This window comes from Macaca mulatta, chromosome 4, assembly GCF_049350105.2.
Source record: "Macaca mulatta isolate MMU2019108-1 chromosome 4, T2T-MMU8v2.0, whole genome shotgun sequence".
NCBI classification, from domain to species: domain Eukaryota; kingdom Metazoa; phylum Chordata; class Mammalia; order Primates; family Cercopithecidae; genus Macaca; species Macaca mulatta.
In genome coordinates this window covers 137,928,271-137,945,754 of record NC_133409.1, presented here as the reverse complement: position 1 = coordinate 137,945,754, position 17,484 = coordinate 137,928,271, and the positions used below count along the sequence as shown (strand labels likewise).

The 17,484-nt window shown below is 51.4% G+C and overlaps 1 protein-coding gene across 1 annotated transcript; it reads left to right on the top strand.

Moving 5' to 3' along the window:
- Positions 1–730: 730 nt before the first annotated feature.
- On the top strand, positions 731–15,485 carry CAPN11 (calpain 11). The gene is made up of 21 exons (XM_015136442.3): positions 731–973; positions 1,341–1,410; positions 4,094–4,212; positions 4,723–4,856; positions 4,991–5,159; positions 7,813–7,896; positions 7,998–8,083; positions 8,326–8,400; positions 8,586–8,746; positions 8,991–9,169; positions 11,551–11,562; positions 11,884–12,095; positions 12,392–12,431; positions 12,529–12,594; positions 12,680–12,737; positions 12,865–12,929; positions 13,172–13,240; positions 14,042–14,120; positions 14,216–14,332; positions 14,797–14,855; positions 14,998–15,485. The coding sequence occupies exons 1-21, from the start codon at positions 746–748 to the stop codon at positions 15,022–15,024; spliced, it is 2,109 nt and encodes a 702-aa protein (XP_014991928.2). The 5' UTR covers positions 731–745; the 3' UTR covers positions 15,025–15,485.
- The last annotated feature ends 1,999 nt before the right edge of the window (positions 15,486–17,484 follow it).

Here is a 17,484-nt window from a genome sequence, read left to right as displayed (position 1 = left end):
CGTTCTGTCTCTCTGTATAGACATTTTATATAAATAGAATCACACAATATGGGTTTTTTGTTTGTTTTGTTTTGTTTTGTTTTTTCAGATGGAGCCTCACTCTGTAACCCATATTGGAGTTCAGTGGCACCATCTCGGCTCACTGCAACCTCCACTTCCTGGGTTCAAGCAATTCTCCTGCCTCAGCCTCCCGAGTAGCTGGAATTACAGGCGCCCGCCACCACGCCCGGCTAATTCTTGTATTTTTAGTAGACATGGGGTTTCACTATGTTGGCCAGGCTGGTCTCAAACTCCTGACCTCGTGATCCGCCCACCTTGGCCTCCCAAAGTGCGGGGATTACAGGCGTGAGCCACCGCGCCCAGCCTATTTATTTATTTTTTTTAGAGACAAGGTCTTGCTCTGTCACCCAGACTGGAGCGCCATCACATCTCGTTGCAGCCTCAAACTCCCGCAGCCTCGAACTCCAGGGCTCAGGTGATCCTTCCATCTCAGCTTCTTGAGTAGCTGGGACTACAGGCACACACCACCATGCCCAGCTAATTAAAAAACATTTTTTTGTAGAGATGAGATCTTACCGTGTCGCCCAGGCTGGTCTCAAACTCCTGGGCTCAAGATATCCTCCCACCTCAGCCTCCCAAAGTGCTGAGATTACAGGCATGAACCACTGTGCCCAGCTTATTACATTTTTTAATTGCATTATTTGTCATTTTTTCTTACGCAGAGCCCACTTATACTGATACAGGAATGGTGGCTCACATAAACTACAGCCGGCTCAAGGCCAGCGGCGTGGGCCAGCATCACAATGCCCACAACTTTGGTAACCAGAGCTTTGAGGAGCTGCGAGCAGTCTGTCTAAGAAAGGGGGAACTCTTTGAGGACCCCTTATTCCCTGCTGAACCCAGCTCACTGGGCTTCAAGGACCTGGGTCCCAACTCCAAAAATGTGCAGAACATCTGCTGGCAGCGGCCCAAGGTGGGCACTGGAAGGGAGGCATGGACTCATGGACGGAGGGGAGTTTGTAGTGATCCCTCTATCACTTTTAGAATCTTCAACCCCCCACCACCCTATTCTGAGCCTGGCACTAGGCCCCACCTTCATCAGAGCTGGGGACAGTTCTGAATATGCTTAAGGCAAACCTCCCAGGTAACCCTAAGGAAATCACCCACCAGCCTCTGTTATCACAGGCTGCAGCTATGCCAAGTTGGTCCTGTACCCTCTCCCCTCCCCTCATATCTGCTCCCCTGGAACTTCAAGGTGGGCATCATTCCCCAGCAAAGGTGGGAGAAAGGTGGGGAGGGGGCGTCCTGGGCCCCCTGAAACCTTTATTCCTTCACTGCAGGATATCATAAGCAACCCTCTGTTCATCATGGATGGGATTTCTCCAACAGACGTCTGCCAGGGGATCCTCGGTGAGTGGGGCACAGGAAGCTGGTCTCCACCTGGGGAAGGGGATTGGGGGAGGGGTGCCAGGATGTCTTTTGAAGCTGGAAAACAGGGAGCCCTGAGGTTTGGACAGCCTGCTTCTGTTTCCCTGTCCCTCCCCTTCTGAGGAGATGACAGTGAGAACACCACGCATTCTGCCCCTCCCGAGTCTGGATGCCACTCCCTGCCTGCTGCAGCCTGGGTCCTGGGGGGATATTAGTTATTTATGGCTACATAATAAATTACCTAGGACTTAGCAACTTAAAAAAACAAACAGCCGGGCGCAGTGGCTCACGCCTTTAATCCCAGCACTTTGGGAGGCCGAGGCGGGCGGATCACGAGGTCAGGAGATCGAGACCATCCTGGCTAACACGGTGAAACCTCGTCTCTACTAAAAATACAAAAAATTAGCTGGGCCTGGTGGCAGGCGCCTGTAGTCCCAGCTACTCGGGAGGCAAGAGAATGGCATGAACCCGGGAGGCGGAGCTTGCAGTGAGCCGAGATCGCAGCACTGCACTCCAGCCTGGGCGACAGAGCAAGACTCCGTCTCAAAAAAAAAAAAAAAAACAAAAAACCAAAAAACAAATTTTCTTATCTCACGGTTTCTGTGGGTCAGAAATTCAGAAGCAGAATCACTGGATGGGTCTGGTTCAGGGTTTACCAGGAGGCTGCAGTCAAGACATCTGCAACCTGTGATCATCTGAAGGCTTACCTGGGGCTGGAGGGTCTGCTCTTAGGAGGGTGCACTTACATGGCAGGAGCTCTCAGGTCCTTGCTGGCTGTTGGCAGGAGGCCCCAGTTCCTCGCCATATAGGCTTCTCCATAGGACTGCTTGAGTGTCCACAAAAAGTGGTAGCTTGCTCTTCCAAAGCGAGTTATCTAAGGGAGAGGACAAGGAGGAAGCCATAATGCCTTTTCTGACCTAGTCTTAGGAGTTGCACATCATCACTTCCAGCATACTCTATTTGTCAGAAGCAAACACTGAATCTGGTCCACACTCGAGAGGAGAGGAATTAGGCTCTACCTTTGGAAGGGAGGATGGTCGAAGAATTTGTGGAAACCACTACAGGTGCTAGAACCTGATCAATCTGGGGTATCAAATAGGAGGGCAACAGGGTCCACTCAACCCACTCTCACAAGGCTCCCATGGAAAGCCCCAGGGTAGATCCTCCTCCCTAAGCCTGGTCCTGTTCAAGGATTTCCTCCAGATCCCTCGTTGCGTCTTTAGGGATAAAGCCAGGGTGGGCTTTCTCTGAGACCGAATTCTGTGCCCTTGGGGCAGAAAAAACTGGCAAGGTGTGGGCAGAGCAGAGACCAAGGAGACCTTAGACCCCAGGGCCGCTGCTGTGGCTGCTGTGGCTCAGTAGGCTGGAGGGACAATGTGCTGGAGAAGGAGGGAATTCACTTCTCCCAGGCACTCCAACGGTGAGGGGGATTGGAGCGTCCTTGATATTCCTCTCTCCAGGCAGCCAGGAGGCCATTGGTAGTCATAGAAACTTTCTGGTCCCTCAACCTCAGCCTGGCCTAGGATGCCCAGTACCCTGCCCCTGGACCCCACCCAACAAGGGCTGAGATGCCCAGGAGACAGATGGCAATGGAGGTCTGTAGTGCTCATCTCCCATAGGATTCCCTTTAGCTGAACTTCAGGCCAGGGATACTGCCCCATACCCACTTCAATGCCTAGCTCCAGGGGTCCTGCTGGGGTGCATACTAAGCCCTGGGTCCCCAATATAATGTGGGTGACATGAGGGAGAGGCCTCTTGGGACCTTCGTGACCACACCAGTGTACTCACAGGGTGCAGGAAGGTGACTGGATCTGTTGGAAGAATGTGGAGAGTATTGGCTCTGTCTCAAATAAAGCAGGTCAGGTGTCTCAAATAAAGCAGGTCAGGTGTCTCAAATAAAGCAGGTCAGGTGCAGTGGCTCAGACCTGTAATCCCAGCACCTTGGGAGGCCAAGGCAGGAGGATTACTTGAGCTCAGGAGTTCAAGACCAGCCTGGGCAGCATAGTGAAACTCTGTCTCTACTTACATATAAAAATTTACTTTAAAAAAATAGGTTCCTAGAGCCTGAGGCCAAAAGTACCTCTTTCCCAAACTCAAGAAAACAAAAGCATGTGGCTCTCACATAATAGAAAAGGTACAGTCAGGCACTGTGGCTCACGTCTGTAATCCCAACACTTTTGGAGGCCAAGGCTGGCAGACTTGCCGGGAGTTCTTGAGGCCAGGAGTTCAAGACCAGCTTGGCCAACATGGTGAAACCCCATCTCTACTAAATATGCAAAAATTAGCCAGGTGTGGTGGCAGGCGCCTGTGGTCCCAGCTACTTAGGAGGCTGAGACAGCAGAGTCGCTCAAACCCGGGAGGCAGAGGTTGCAGTGAGCTGAGATCGTGCTACTGCACTCCAGCCTGGGTGACATAGCAAGACACTGTCTCAGAAAAGAAAATGTACAGAAACTCACCTCGCCAGAGTCTCTCTGATTTCAGTTTCTCCCTGTTTGCCTTCTTCCTGAACGCTCTTTAGTGGGAGGGTTGAGGGAGGGTGCGTCTCTGCCAGGGAGTGAGAATGGGGTACAGGGTCAAGTTCCTGCTCCCCTAGGCCTTGGATTCTGAGGCCCACCCACACATAAAGGGTTGCTCAGGGGTGGCAAAGCCCTGCCTGTCTTTCCAGGGGACTGCTGGCTGCTGGCTGCCATCGGCTCCCTTACCACCTGCCCCAAACTGCTGTACCGCGTGGTGCCCAGGGGGCAGAGCTTCAAGAAAAACTATGCTGGCATCTTCCATTTTCAGGTGAAGGACAGTGTGAGAGCCACCATGGCTTTGTGGGGAGCGGGGGGGAAAAAGTTTACCTTTTTTCCTTTTGAAAAATAGCATTTATTAGGGTGGGTTTTGGGCTAATCATCAGAGAAATATCTGCCCACCAAAGAAACCATGTAAGCTGATTTTTTAAGTCCCAAAAGAAAATAGTTGTTAGCAATTTGTGGCTCTCTTTCTCCCTTCTCCTTCTCTTCCTCTCCATTGTGGGAGTGGGTGTGTGTGACACTGGTAGTCTGTGTCACATAATTTTTGTAATCTGCCCCTTTAACTGAGCTACATGTAGACAAATTCCCCTCGTGGCAGAAGCTGGAGAGGAGGCGGAGCCAGGTCCAGGCTTTGGGTTGCCTTTCCCTCACTATCCAGTGATTTATTCAGTGATTCAGGAGAGTGGAGCCTCTGACACTGGCGTGTCATCAGGTCTGGCCACTAGGAGGCGCTTGATGATAGGGTTCCCATGCAAGGGGTGTGTGTTGCTACCCGCAGATTTGGCAGTTTGGGCAGTGGGTGAACGTGGTAGTGGATGACCGGCTGCCCACAAAGAATGACAAGCTGGTGTTCGTGCACTCAACCGAACGCAGTGAGTTCTGGAGCGCCCTGCTGGAGAAGGCATATGCCAAGTGAGTGCTGGGAGCCGAGGAAGCTGCCTCTGTCTGGGCAGCTGGAATCAGGGGGAGGGGAGGAGGTGGCAGGACATCCCTCCCTTCCCTCACCTCCATCCTAGAGCCCAACAGTGCCTTCTCTGTGCCCACAGGCTGAGTGGGTCCTATGAAGCACTGTCAGGGGGCAGTACCATAGAAGGCTTTGAGGACTTCACGGGAGGCGTGGCCCAGAGCTTCCAACTCCAGAGGCCCCCTCAGAACCTGCTCAGGCTCCTTAGGAAGGCGGTGGAGCGATCCTCCCTCATGGGTTGCTCCATTGAAGTAAGCAAAGCATGGTCCCACCTCAGGGCCTTTGCACCTGCTGTTGCTGTCACCCAAAGGCTCTTCCCCCAGTATCTGCATGGCCAGCACCTTCTCATTCAGTTCAACTGCCTTTTCCCCAGACTAGCCTTCCCTGCCTCCCTGTCTAAAGTCGCTGTCCCCAGCCTATTTACTTTCTTTTTCTTTTCTTTTTTTTTTTCTTTTTTTCTTTTTTTTTTTTTTTTTTTTTTTTTTGAGACAGGGTCTCATTCTGTCTCCCAGGCTGGAGTGCAGTGGCAAGATCTTGGGTCACTGCAACCTCCACCTCCTGGGTTCAAGTGATTCTCCTGCCTCAGCCTCCCAAGTAGCTGGGATTACAGGCCCATGCCACCAAGCCTGCCTAATTTTTTGTATTTTTAGTAGAGAAGGGATTTCGTCATGTTAGCCAGGCTGGTCTTGAACTCCTGACCTCAAGTGATCTACCCACCTCGGCCTCCCATAGTGCTGGGATTACAGGCGGGAGCCACGGTGCCCGGCCAGCCCTTTTTACTTTCTATCTGGTTTTTACTTTCTCCCCAACATTTATTGTGACCTGAAATTATCTTGCTTATCTATGTTTTCACTCATAGCCCATCTTCTCTGGATAGTACTCACATTCCATGAGGGCAGTGACCTTCTTTGTCTCATTCACTGCTGGACCCTGGAACTTAGGAAGGAGCCCAGCATGCAATAGGCATCCAACCAACATTTGCTCGACAAAATACATGAACACAGGGTGCAACATATGACCCTGCATTCTTGGCATTTATCCCAGAGAAATGAAGACATGTCTCCAAAAATGTTTGTACACAAATGTTTGCAGCAACCTTATTCATCATAGCCCCCAAACAGGAAACAACCTAGATGTCCTTCAATGAGTAAATGGTTAAACAAACTGTGTTGATTACACACCATGGAATACTACTCAGCAATAAAAAGGAACAAACTACTGATACTCAGAGAAACTAGGACAGATCTCAGGGGAATTATGCTGAATGAAAAACGCCAAACCCAGCCAGGTGCAGTGGCTCACGCCTGTAATTCCAACACTTTGGGAGGCTGAGGTGGGAGAATTGCTTGAGCCCAGGAGTTCGAGACCAGTTTAAGGAATATAGTGAGACCTCATCTCTACCAAAAACAATAATAATAATAATTAGCTGAGAGAAAAGAAAAAAAAAAAGACAACCCCCAAAGGTTACACACTGCGTGATTCCATTTAAATGACATTCTTTTTTTTTTTTTGAGACAGATTCTCACTCTGTTGCCCAGGCTGGAGAGCAGCAGTGTGGTCTCGTCTCACTGCAACATCTACCTCCTGGGTTCAAGCGATTTTCCTCCCTCACCCTCCCATGTAGCTGGGATTATAGGAGCCTGCCACCACACCTGGCTAATTGTTGTATTTTTAGTAGAGCCAGGGTTTCACCATGTTGGCCAGACTGGTCTTGAACTCCCCACCTCAGGTGATCTGCCCGCCTTGGCCTCCCAAAGTGCTGGGATTATAGGCGTGAGCCACTGCGCCTGGCCTTAAATGACATTCTTGAAATGACAAAATAATAGAAATTAAGAAGAGACGAGTGGTTGCCAGGGTTTAGGGAAGGGGAGTCGTGAGAAGAGATGGGTTTGGTTATAAAAGGGTGACTCAAGGGATGCTTGTGGTGATAGAAATGTTCTATATCTTGACTGTGGTGGTGGCTACACGAAACTACACATAATGGAATTGCATAGAGCACACAAAAGTGAGCACTTGTAAAACTGGGGAAATCTGTATCAGGTTTATGGATTGTATCCATATCAGCATTCTGGGCTGGGCACAGTGGCTCACACCTGTAATCCCAGCACTTTGGGAGGCTGAGGTGGGCAGATTGCTTGAGCCCAGAATTTTGAGACAAGCCTGGGCAACATGGCAAGACCCAATCTCTACTAAAAATACAAAAATTAGCTGTAGTCTCAGCTACTCAGGAGGCTGACATGAGAGGCTTGCTCGAGACTAGGAGGTCAAGGCTTCAGTGAACCGAGATCACACCACTGCACTCCAGCCTGGGTGACACAGTGAGACCCTGTCTCAAAAATAATAATAAAGCTGGGTGCAGTGGCTCACACTTGTAATCCCAGCACTTTGGGAAGCCGAGGTGGGTGGATCACCTGAGGTCAGGAGTTCAAAACCAGCCTGGCCAACATGGTGAAACACCATCCATACTAAAAACTCAAAAAATTAGCCAGGCGTGTTGGCAGGTGCCTGTAATCCCAGCTACTTGGGAGGCTGAGGCAGGAGAATCACTTGAACCTATGAGGCAGACGTTGCAGTAAGTTGAGATCTCGCCACTGCACTCCAAGAGCAACAAGAGCGAAGCTCTGTCTCAAATAATAATAAATAATAATAATAACAATTTTTAAAACATTCTGGTTTGATATTTCACTGTAGTTTTGCCAGATGTTACCACTGGGGGAACCTGAGAATGGGATACATGGGGTTTCTCTGTATGATTTCTTACAATTGCATGTGAATCTACAATTACCTCAAAATAATGATAATAATTTAAAAGTTTAGTTTAAAAAAATTAACCTGGAGAGCTCTCCCTTCCTTTGGGTGCCCAGTCCAGGTCCTCCGTACCTTCCCTTCCTCTCTGTTCTGTAGGTCACCAGCGACAGTGACCTGGAGTCCATGACCAACAAGATGCTGGTGAGAGGGCACGCTTACTCAGTGACTGGCCTTCAGGATGTGAGTCCTGAGAAACGTGCCCTACCCTGAGGACCCTGAGAAGGAGGAGAACGTCTCCCTGTCCCCATAACTCTGACCTTTAACCACCCCTGCCTACCCAGGTCCACTACAGAGGCAAAATGGAAACACTGATTCGGGTCCGGAATCCCTGGGGCCGGATTGAGTGGAATGGAGCTTGGAGTGACAGGTAGGTGCCCCCAATCCAGGTCAGGGGTGGTCAGAGGATACAGCAGGCAGTGCTAGGTGGACCGACTGGTATCCCATCTGGGAGAAAAACCTGTACAACAGGGCAAAGCCCCTCCCTCTAGATTCTCCATCTAGCTCCGCACCCCAGCAGGCAGGCATTCAGGGAAGAGGGAGTCCCTTGGAGAGGAAGGAGGTGCCACGTGACTTCCGCCCCTCTCCTTCCACCGCCCATCTCTGCTCCAGGTCCAGCGAGTGGGAAGAGGTGGCCCCAGACATTCAGATGCAGCTGCTGCACAAGATGGAGGACGGGGAGTTCTGGTCAGTGTGGCTTGGGGTGGGCTTCCTACCACTGCCCCAGGTCCTGGTCCTTCATCTCCCTGCTCCGCTCCTCTCTGCGCCTTGGATGCAGAGGCTCCGGTGGTTGTTGAGGGGTTGCGGTTCAGGGAGAGGGAACTGAGGATGCAAGTGTGCTGCTGATGGGCTCCACCCCCACCCCACCACAGGATGTCCTACCAAGATTTCCTGAACAACTTCACGCTCCTGGAGATCTGCAACCTCACGCCTGATGCACTCTCTGGGGACTACAAGAGCTACTGGCACACCACCTTCTATGAGGGCAGCTGGCGCAGAGGCAGCTCCGCAGGGGGCTGCAGGAACCACCCTGGTGGGTGAGGGGGTTCAGGGGGAGGGGGTGTGCAGGGAGTGAAGGATGGGCCATGGCTCACCATGAAACCAGACCTGGGGCACAAGTCACCGGAGTCAGGGTCCATGAGGTCAGGGGTTAGTCAGATTTCACAGCCCCTGTGGAGGAGACAACTCCTGTGTGGCTGGGGAAGCTCGGTCCACCCTGGAAAGGGCGTGGCCAAGGGAAGCCCCCATATAACCATGCTGACCCGCTTCCACCACAGGCACGTTCTGGACCAACCCCCAGTTTAAGATCTCTCTCCCTGAGGGAGATGACCCAGAGGATGACACAGAGAACGATGCTGTGGTCTGCACCTGCCTGGTGGCCCTGATGCAGAAGAACTGGCGGCATGCACGGCAGCAGGGAACCCAGCTGCAGACCATTGGCTTTGTCCTGTATTCGGTGGGTGCCTGGCTGGTCCCCCCGGCCACTCACTCTCTCTCACCTGGCCTCACTCCTTTCTTGCTTGCTTGCTTGCTTGCTTACTTTCTTGCTTTCTTGCTTCCTTTCTTTCCTTTCTTTCTTTCCTTTCTTTTCTTTCTTTCTTTCTCTCTTTCCCTCTCTTTCCCTCTTTCTTTCTTTCTTTCTTTCTTTCTTTCTTTCTTTCTTTCTTTTTTTTTTTTTTTTGACAGAGTCTCACTCTGTTGCCCAGGTGAGGGCAGGGAAAGAAAGATTGCAGTGGCACAATCTCCATTCACTGCAAACTCCGCCTCCCCAGTTCAAGTGATTCTCGTGCCTCAGCCTTCCCAGTAGCTGGATTACAGGCATGTACCACCATGCCCAGCTATTTTTTGTATTTTTAGTAGAGATGGGGTTTCACCATGTTGGCTAGGCTGGTCTGGAACTCGTGACCTCAGGTACTCTGCCTGTCTCGGCCTCCCAAAGTGTTGGAATTACAAGTGTGAGCCACCACGCCCAGCCGCCTGGCCTCACTCCTTTCTCCCCAGGGCCACTTCCTGCCTGGGAGAGGAACAGGCTCCAACAGGCTTCATAGCCCTGATTTCTTTTTTTTTTTTTTTAAGACAGAGTCTCAATCTGTTGCCCAGGTTGGAATGCAGTGGTGTGATTACAGCTCATAGCAGCCCTGACCTCCCAGGCTTAAGCAATCCTCCTACCTCAGCCTCCTGACTAGCTAGGACTGCAGGCAATTGTCCTGCTAGTTTTTTTTTTTTTTTTTTTTTAATTTTTTGTAAGATAGGGTCTCACTATGTTGCCCAGGCTAAGCCCTGACTCTTGAATGGTGCTTTGTGCTTTTCAAGCCAGAGCCAGCAGTTTTCTCTTCATGGATTTTATCCTTTGTGCCAGGCATTGTTCCAAAGGTCTCAGGAATACTACTAATACCTTTAAGGAAGCAGAAGGAGCCTGTGGACCAGCGATATGAAGTCACTTGCCCAAGCTCACACATCCAAGGGTCAGAGGCCAAGCCTGTGTCCTGATTCCCAGGCACTCTGAGACTTTTCCACACGCCGCCCCCTGCGGACAATCCATGCCCCCCGCCGACAATCCATCCCCCTTGTCTGCTCCACCAGCCGCACTCATTCCAGGAGCCAAGAGAAAGCCCTGAGAAGCATTTCCCAAGCCAAACCATGCTTTTCAAAATTCTCCAAATCTCCAAAAGAATGTTGTTCATTCACTTGCTTTCCCTTCTATAAGCAAGTTATATGGAGCATCTACTGTATGCCAGGCCCCAGTTCAGTCTCCAGGGGTTCAACAGTGAGCAAAACAGACACAAGCCTTGCCCTACTCTTAGGGCCATTAGTCCACCAGGTTAACAGACTGGTGCCTCAGGATGACATTTTTGCTGGGGGTGGTGGCTCATGCCTGTTATCCCAGCATTTTGGGAGGCCGAGGTGGGAGGATCACTCGGAGGATGCCCAAGGAATTTAACACCAGCATGGGCAACACAGCAAGAGCCTGTCTCAACAACAACAAAAAATTAGCCGGGCATGGTAGCACACACATGTGGTCCCAGCTACTCGAGAAGCTGAGGTGAGAGGATCACTGGAGCCCAGGAGGTCAAAGCTGCGGCGAGCCATGATCGCACCACTGCACTTCAGCCTGGGCACAGAGCGAGACCCTGTCCCAAAGACATCGTCAAGGTTAGAAAAGCTCAGGAAAGACGACTCCAGCCCGAGCTCTCCGGTGCACACAAGCACACTGAGGTGCTGATAAGCCACCTCTGCAATACAGCAACCTGTTTAACTTGGTTTAACTCACATTTTTACAAACTTATTTGTCCTCGATCCTCAATTTTAGTAATCTGTTCACTTCCTGCAGGATACGAGTGTTCCACGGAAAAGCAAAACACTGTCCTAGATTTTTATCCCAGCTCTTTCACTTTTCAGCCATCTGAGGTTGGACAAATCACCTCACATGTTTGGGATTCTGTTTCCTTCCCTTAACCTGGAATGATAAAAATCTACCTTATATAAACTGTACTTTACTACTGAAAGCTGAAGGATTTTTTTTTTTTTTTTGAGACAGGGTCTCACTCTGTTGCCCAGGCTGGAGGGCAGTGACATGATCATGACTCACTGCAGCCTTGACCTCCAGCTCAAGCAATCCTCCCACCTCTACAGCAGAGGGATTGTTAATGCCAGGACCTTTGAACTGTCAGAGCCCGTGCCCCACTCCACCACCCGTGTCCCAGGGCTCTTAATACCCCTCCAAAAACACACGCACACAGACACAGACACACACTATACACATCCCGTTTGGCTTCCGAAGGCCTGAGGCCCTTTACCACCCTAGAGATCTGACTCTCCTCTTTCTTCCCTTCCCAGGTCCCAAAGGAGGTACAGAAGATAAAGATGTGGGGCTTGTTCCTGGACACACACCCACCCCACCCCTGGCTGCAAGTGGATTGGCAAAGGGTGGAATTTGGCGAGAGGCTCTGGGGGTCACTGGGTTAGGATTCCAGCCCTCTTGGGGACTGGTAGGGGTCGGGAAAGGAAGAGACCCTATTGGAGTTGCGGACCACTTAGGTGGTGTCCGGGCCAGGTCAGTTGGTGGTGGCACCTACCTCCAACCCTGCCCGGCCAGGCTGTTCACCTTGGGGGGCCCTCCCTCCCTGACCTCCCGTGCCAGTCCTGTACCCACGTCCAGAGTGCATATAGTTTCAGAACATCCAGGATGTCCCCTTGAAGAAGGAATTCTTCGTGAAGTATCAGGACCATGGCTTCTCAGAGATCTTCGCCAACTCACGGGAGGTGAGCAGCCAACTCCGGCTGCCTCCGGGGGAGTATATCATTATTCCCTCCACCTTTGAGCCACACAGAGATGCCGACTTCCTACTTCGTGTCTTCACCGAGAAGCACAGCGAGTCATGGTAAGGGACTGCACCTCACTGCTCCAAGGCCTGCCACCCAAGAGCTGCAGGATATCAAGCTCAGGGAGCTGCTGTCAGGTCCTCCCTCACTTTGTCCCTATTTTACAGTCAGGGAAACTGAGGCATGAAAAGGTGAAGTCCCAGTTAGTGGCAGAACCAGACCTAGAACTAGAACCCAGATTTCCATGGAGCTGCCCTATATTGCTTCAAAGACATGACATGACCCCCAGAGCACCCTGCTGAAATCCCCATCTCCCTCCCCCGGTAACTCTTGAGCTTTCAATGATTTTGCCCAGGGAATTGGATGAAGTCAACTATGCTGAGCAACTCCAAGAGGTGAGGGGAGGCTGTAGGGCTGGGGGTTGGAAGGAAGCTCCCAGGCCTGTGAAGGAAGTTTTCTGACCAGGTCCCTTTCCCGCTCCCTTGCCCCAAGGAAAAGGTCTTTGAGGATGACATGGACCAGGACTTCCTACATTTGTTTAAGATAGTGGCAGGAGAGGTGAGCAGGCCACAGGCGGAGGGCTGACGGGAGGGGGATGAGGGGCTGGAGGGACCCAAGTGGGGTTCACTGTCCCCCTTCCTAGGGCAAGGAGATAGGGGCGCACGAGCTCCAGAGGCTGCTCAACAGGATGGCCATCAAATGTGAGTCTTCCACTCCTGCTGCACGCGACCCCTTCCCCATATTTTGTGCCCCTCTTGATCACTCCCAGTGCCCCCCACGATACCTCATTTACCCTGTGTCTCCTTTCTACCCCCCCCTTCCTCACAGTCAAAAGCTTCAAGACCAAGGGCTTTGGCCTGGATGCTTGCCGCTGCATGATCAACCTCATGGATGTATCCTCCTGTCCAGTGCTCTCTTGGCCCTGTCCCCTGCCTACAAGCCTGGCCCAGAGGCCAGCCATGCCCTCCTCCCTGATGGGGAGTAGGCTCTGTGGTAGCAGAAGATGCCAGTTCTTCTGGCTGCTACAGTACCGGAATCCCAGGGCTTGTGTGTCCCCTCGGGAAGCCCTGCTGCTTCCCTGTCCCCTGGGATGCCTTCTCCACTCCCTTCTCTGCTGTCCTTGACCACCTTCCAGAAAGATGACTCTGGCAAGCTGGGGCTTCTAGAGTTCAAGATCCTGTGGAAAAAACTCAAGAAATGGACGGTAAAGGGCACTAAAAGGGCAGCCTCCAGGGGTAAGGAAAAGAGGGTCTTAGGAGAGATGGAACTAATGAGGGGAAGCTAGAACCGGAGTCCTAACCACACACACACACCCTCACACCACACTCACACACACACATACACACGTACAGACACAACACCACACACACACACACACACACACACACACACACACTAGAAAAGGGTCTGTTGGAGTGTGGCATATTACCCAGTCAAAATATTTTATAACAAGTATAGCTCAGGTATCAACTAGTCATGAAGGATGCACACAGAGAGCGCCGGGCAGGGCACCAGTGCCTCTGACAACCCATGCTTGGCATTAACCTTTAGGTCACCAGATGATAGGCATATCAGGAGTGGGCCAGGGTTGGAGTTGGGGCATGGTGTCTTAGGCCACTGCTGTGAGCCGACTGTCCTAAAGTATTTATTTTTCTTTTCTTTTCTTTTCTTTTTTTTTTTTGAGACGGAATCTCACTCTGTCGCCCAGGCTGGAGTGCAGTGGTGCGATCTCTGCTCACTGTAACCTCCACCTCCTGCCTCCTGACTAGCTGGGATTATAGGCATGCACCACCACACCCAGCTAATTTTTGTATCTTTAGTAGAGACGGGGTTTCGTCATGTTGGCCAGGCTGGTCTCGACCTCCTGACCTCAGATGATCCACCTGTCTCGGCCTCTCAAAGTGCTGGGATTACAGGCGTGAGCCACTGCACCCGGCCTCAGTATTTCATTATTTCAACCATCATGCCATGCATGTGGCCCTACCACATCTGTCTGTCTATTCAGGACATCTTCAGAGAGTGTGACCAGGACCATTCAGGCACCTTGAACTCCTATGAGATGCGGTTGGCTATTGAGAAAGCAGGTGGCCAAGGGTCAGGTGCGGGCCTTGGGGCAGGGAAGAGGATGGCAGCATCCAGAGGCCTGGACTTTTCCCCTCCCCACTTCTCTGTCTCTCAGGCATCAAGCTGAACAACAAGGTAACGCAGGTCCTGGTGGCCAGGTATGCAGATGATGACTTGATCGTAGACTTTGACAGCTTCATCAGCTGTTTCCTGAGGCTAAAGACGATGTTCAGTGAGTTAGGCATCTACCCACACCCCAGCCTAGGCCAGGGGCTGCGGGCCCTCTCCCATACACCCTGATGGGTGCTGCTCCAGAGCCCCTCCCCCTTACAAGGCACACGTGAATGGGTTCAAAGCCCAGCTCCGCCACTTGCTGGCAGCTGTGACTTGAGCAAGTCACTTAATCTTTCTGTGCCTCCATTCCCTCCTCTTTAGAATGTGGATAATAATAGTGCTGCCCTCAAAGGACTGAGGTGCAGGTTAAACCAGTTAGTCTATGGAAGGCACTCAGAACTGGGCCTGGCTCCTGGTGAGGCTATGTGAGTTGCTCTCATTAATTCCCCACTGGGCTAGGGGATTTATGTGGGGAACAGCCAGTAACAGCTGGTGTTGCCCCTTCCTACCTAGTTGGGAGTGGTTCTTTCAGAACACTGACTTAGCACTCAGCCCCTCTCCCCCGCTTCCTCTGTAACACAGCATTCTTTCTAACCATGGACCCCAAGAATACTGGCCATATTTGCTTGAACCTGGAACAGGTACTTGGAGAGGGGTGGGAAGGAATCTGCAGGATTGCGCCTGCCTGCCTCGCAACCCCACCCCCGCCCAGCTCTGCTGTCCTCTGGCCAGCATCCTGCCCCCACCTCTTCCCACCCTGGGATCTGCTTCCTGTCTCCACAGTGGCTGCAGATGACCATGTGGGGATAGAGGTCTGCAGGAGCCTGGCCATCTCTACCAGCAGCAGCGAGGTTCTAGCCCAGGAGGGTGCGGTGCTTCTTGTAGCCCTCAGCTATCCGGTCTCTGCTGATGAAATGGGCTCCAGGTGGCAGTGCCCAGGTCCCAGGTGCCATGTTTACTGCAGCAGTGGGACCTCCGTGCCCACTCCCCGAGCTCAGAGCCTTTCTCTTTTTTCCCAAACCAGGCTTCTGATGGCTGGCTTTCCCCCACCATCGCTTGCTCTCAGAGTATATTTTACTAAAGAGTAGGTGATGCTTCCCCAGGATCCCCCTGGCTGGAGAGATCAAGAATAGGGAAGGGACTTGTAGCTCATTTCTTACGCTCCATGCTTGCTGTCCTGCTCACACCTCCCTGCTGACCACCCATCCTGGCACAGCCTCTCTCTTTTCCTCCCCACCTGTGGACACTATTCTAATAAATAGCACATGCCATTGGCTTCCCTGTCTCTGTGTTTTTATCCCATGAAAAGACTGGCAAGGGTGGAAGTCACTTCCCCAGGACCAAAGGATTGGGTAGCTCTCAGCCAAAGGTGATAGAGAGCATGTAGAAATGTGCAGTTGTCACAATAACTGGAGGCCACGGTTGGTGTTTATGGGCAGTGCCAGATGCTAAGCACACAAGTCTCTCCCTGTAAAGAACTGTGTGGTGTGCCCTGTGGTGGAGTGCCTCTAGAGGGGCTGAGCCAGAGCTGGCAGCTGCTTCAAACTGGGGTCCCCAAAGGTGGCACTGCAGGGGCCTCAAATGTTAAAAATCTGACACCTGCAGCAACCAACAGGTCACATAAATGAACGAACCTGCCGGGCGCGGTGGCTCACGCCTGTAATCCTAGCACTCTGGGGGGCCAAGGCAGGTGGATCACCTGAGGTCAGGAGTTGGAGACCACACCGGCCAACATGGCAAAACTCCATCTCTGCTAAAAATACAAAAATTAGCTGGGCTTAGTGGCACGCGCCTATAATCCCAGCTACTTGGGAGGCTGAGGCAGGAGAACTGCTTGAACCCGGGGGATGGAGGTTGCAGTGAGCCAAGATCATACCACTTCACTCCAGCTTAGGCAACAGAGCAAGACTCTGTCTCAGAAACAAATTAAATAAACAAACAAACAAACAAACCCTCCTGGTGTGGGACTGGGAGGGCTGAGGACTGTGGCAATAGGTGAACTCATTCCTGCCTTAAAGGTGTTCAGATTCAGATTGTTATTACTATTGTTAGAAATTTGTTGCCTGTTCACTTACTAAAACCTCCCTTAACTATCCTCCACCTTATCCAGAGAAGCTTCTTCTTTTAGAAAATCAAGCAAAACAACTAAGTCAAGACATGTTAAAAAAAAAAAAAAAAAGTTTGAAAAGGAACCTGTAAGGAAATACAAGGGGAGGGATTGTTAGATATGAGTTCTAAATTTCTTTTCAAAGAATTAATATGTCAGTATGTTCAATTCTTTGCCTTCTACTTTTAAACTTCTTCATAAAGCAATCTTTTCAATTACCTACTCCACTTTTTTTTTTTTTTGAGACGGAGTCTAGCTCTGTTGCCCAGGCTGGAGTGCAATGGCCGGATCTCAGCTCACTGCAAGCCCCACCTCCCGGGTTCACGCCATTCTCCTGCCTCAGCCTCCCGAGTAGCTGGGAGTACAGGCGCCCGCCACCTCGCCCGGCTAATTTTTTTTTGTATTTTAGTAGAGACGGGGTTTCACCATGTTAGCCAGGATGGTCTCAATCTCCTGAACTCGTGATCCGCCCGTCTCGGCCTCCCAAAGTGCTGGGATTACAGGCTTGAGCCACCGCGCCCGGCCTACCTACTCCACTCTTATTCCAATTGCCTGCTACCTGCTCTGCCCTGACTCCTACCAAAGTACTCACGCCGTCATTCTCTTTAAATTAGTCAATCAGAATTAGTTTATCCTGTGCAGTCTAACCCTAGCCAATAGGGGAACAACATAGCATCAGGAATAAGAACCCCTTCCCCTCCCTTGTCCAAATGTGCGCTCCCCATTGTTCTATCTAGGCTCACCCTTCTATATAGAAGTAACTTGCCTTGCTGAGAATTTAAAAGAAAATTTAAAAAAAGAAAGAAATTTGTTGCCTGTCAAGCTACTGCTCTTGCAGGAGGCATGGAAGAAACACTTATTTCTGGGTCCACCTGTTTTTGACCTCGGGGTCTCTGCCTCAGATGCCCACACCCCAACCCCAGCCCCAGCCCCCTGCAGCAGTGAGAAGATCCAGGCAATTAACAGCAGTCTCTAAACTGCACTTCTCCCCCTGTCCTTTGAGAGCTCTCCACGGCATCCCCTTCTGGTTTCTGGCAGGGACACTGGAGCCCAAGCACATGCGCTTCTCAGCCTCTCAGGTAGAGACAGCGCCCCCAACTTCCCCTAGATTAAAGATCTGTCATCCCCAACGAAGCTAAACCCTTCCTGTGTCTGTGTACCTG

Excerpts from the sequence above, each read along its gene's own strand:
- CAPN11 (XM_015136442.3), top strand. The coding sequence starts at position 746 with ATGGTGGCTCACATAAACTACAGCCGGCTCAAGGCCAGCGGCGTGGGC. Across the intron at positions 4,857-4,990 it reads CTGGAGAAGGCATATGCCAA|GCTGAGTGGGTCCTATGAAG; the intron begins GTGAGTGCTGGG and ends CTGTGCCCACAG. Across the intron at positions 7,897-7,997 it reads CAGTGACTGGCCTTCAGGAT|GTCCACTACAGAGGCAAAAT; the intron begins GTGAGTCCTGAG and ends CTGCCTACCCAG.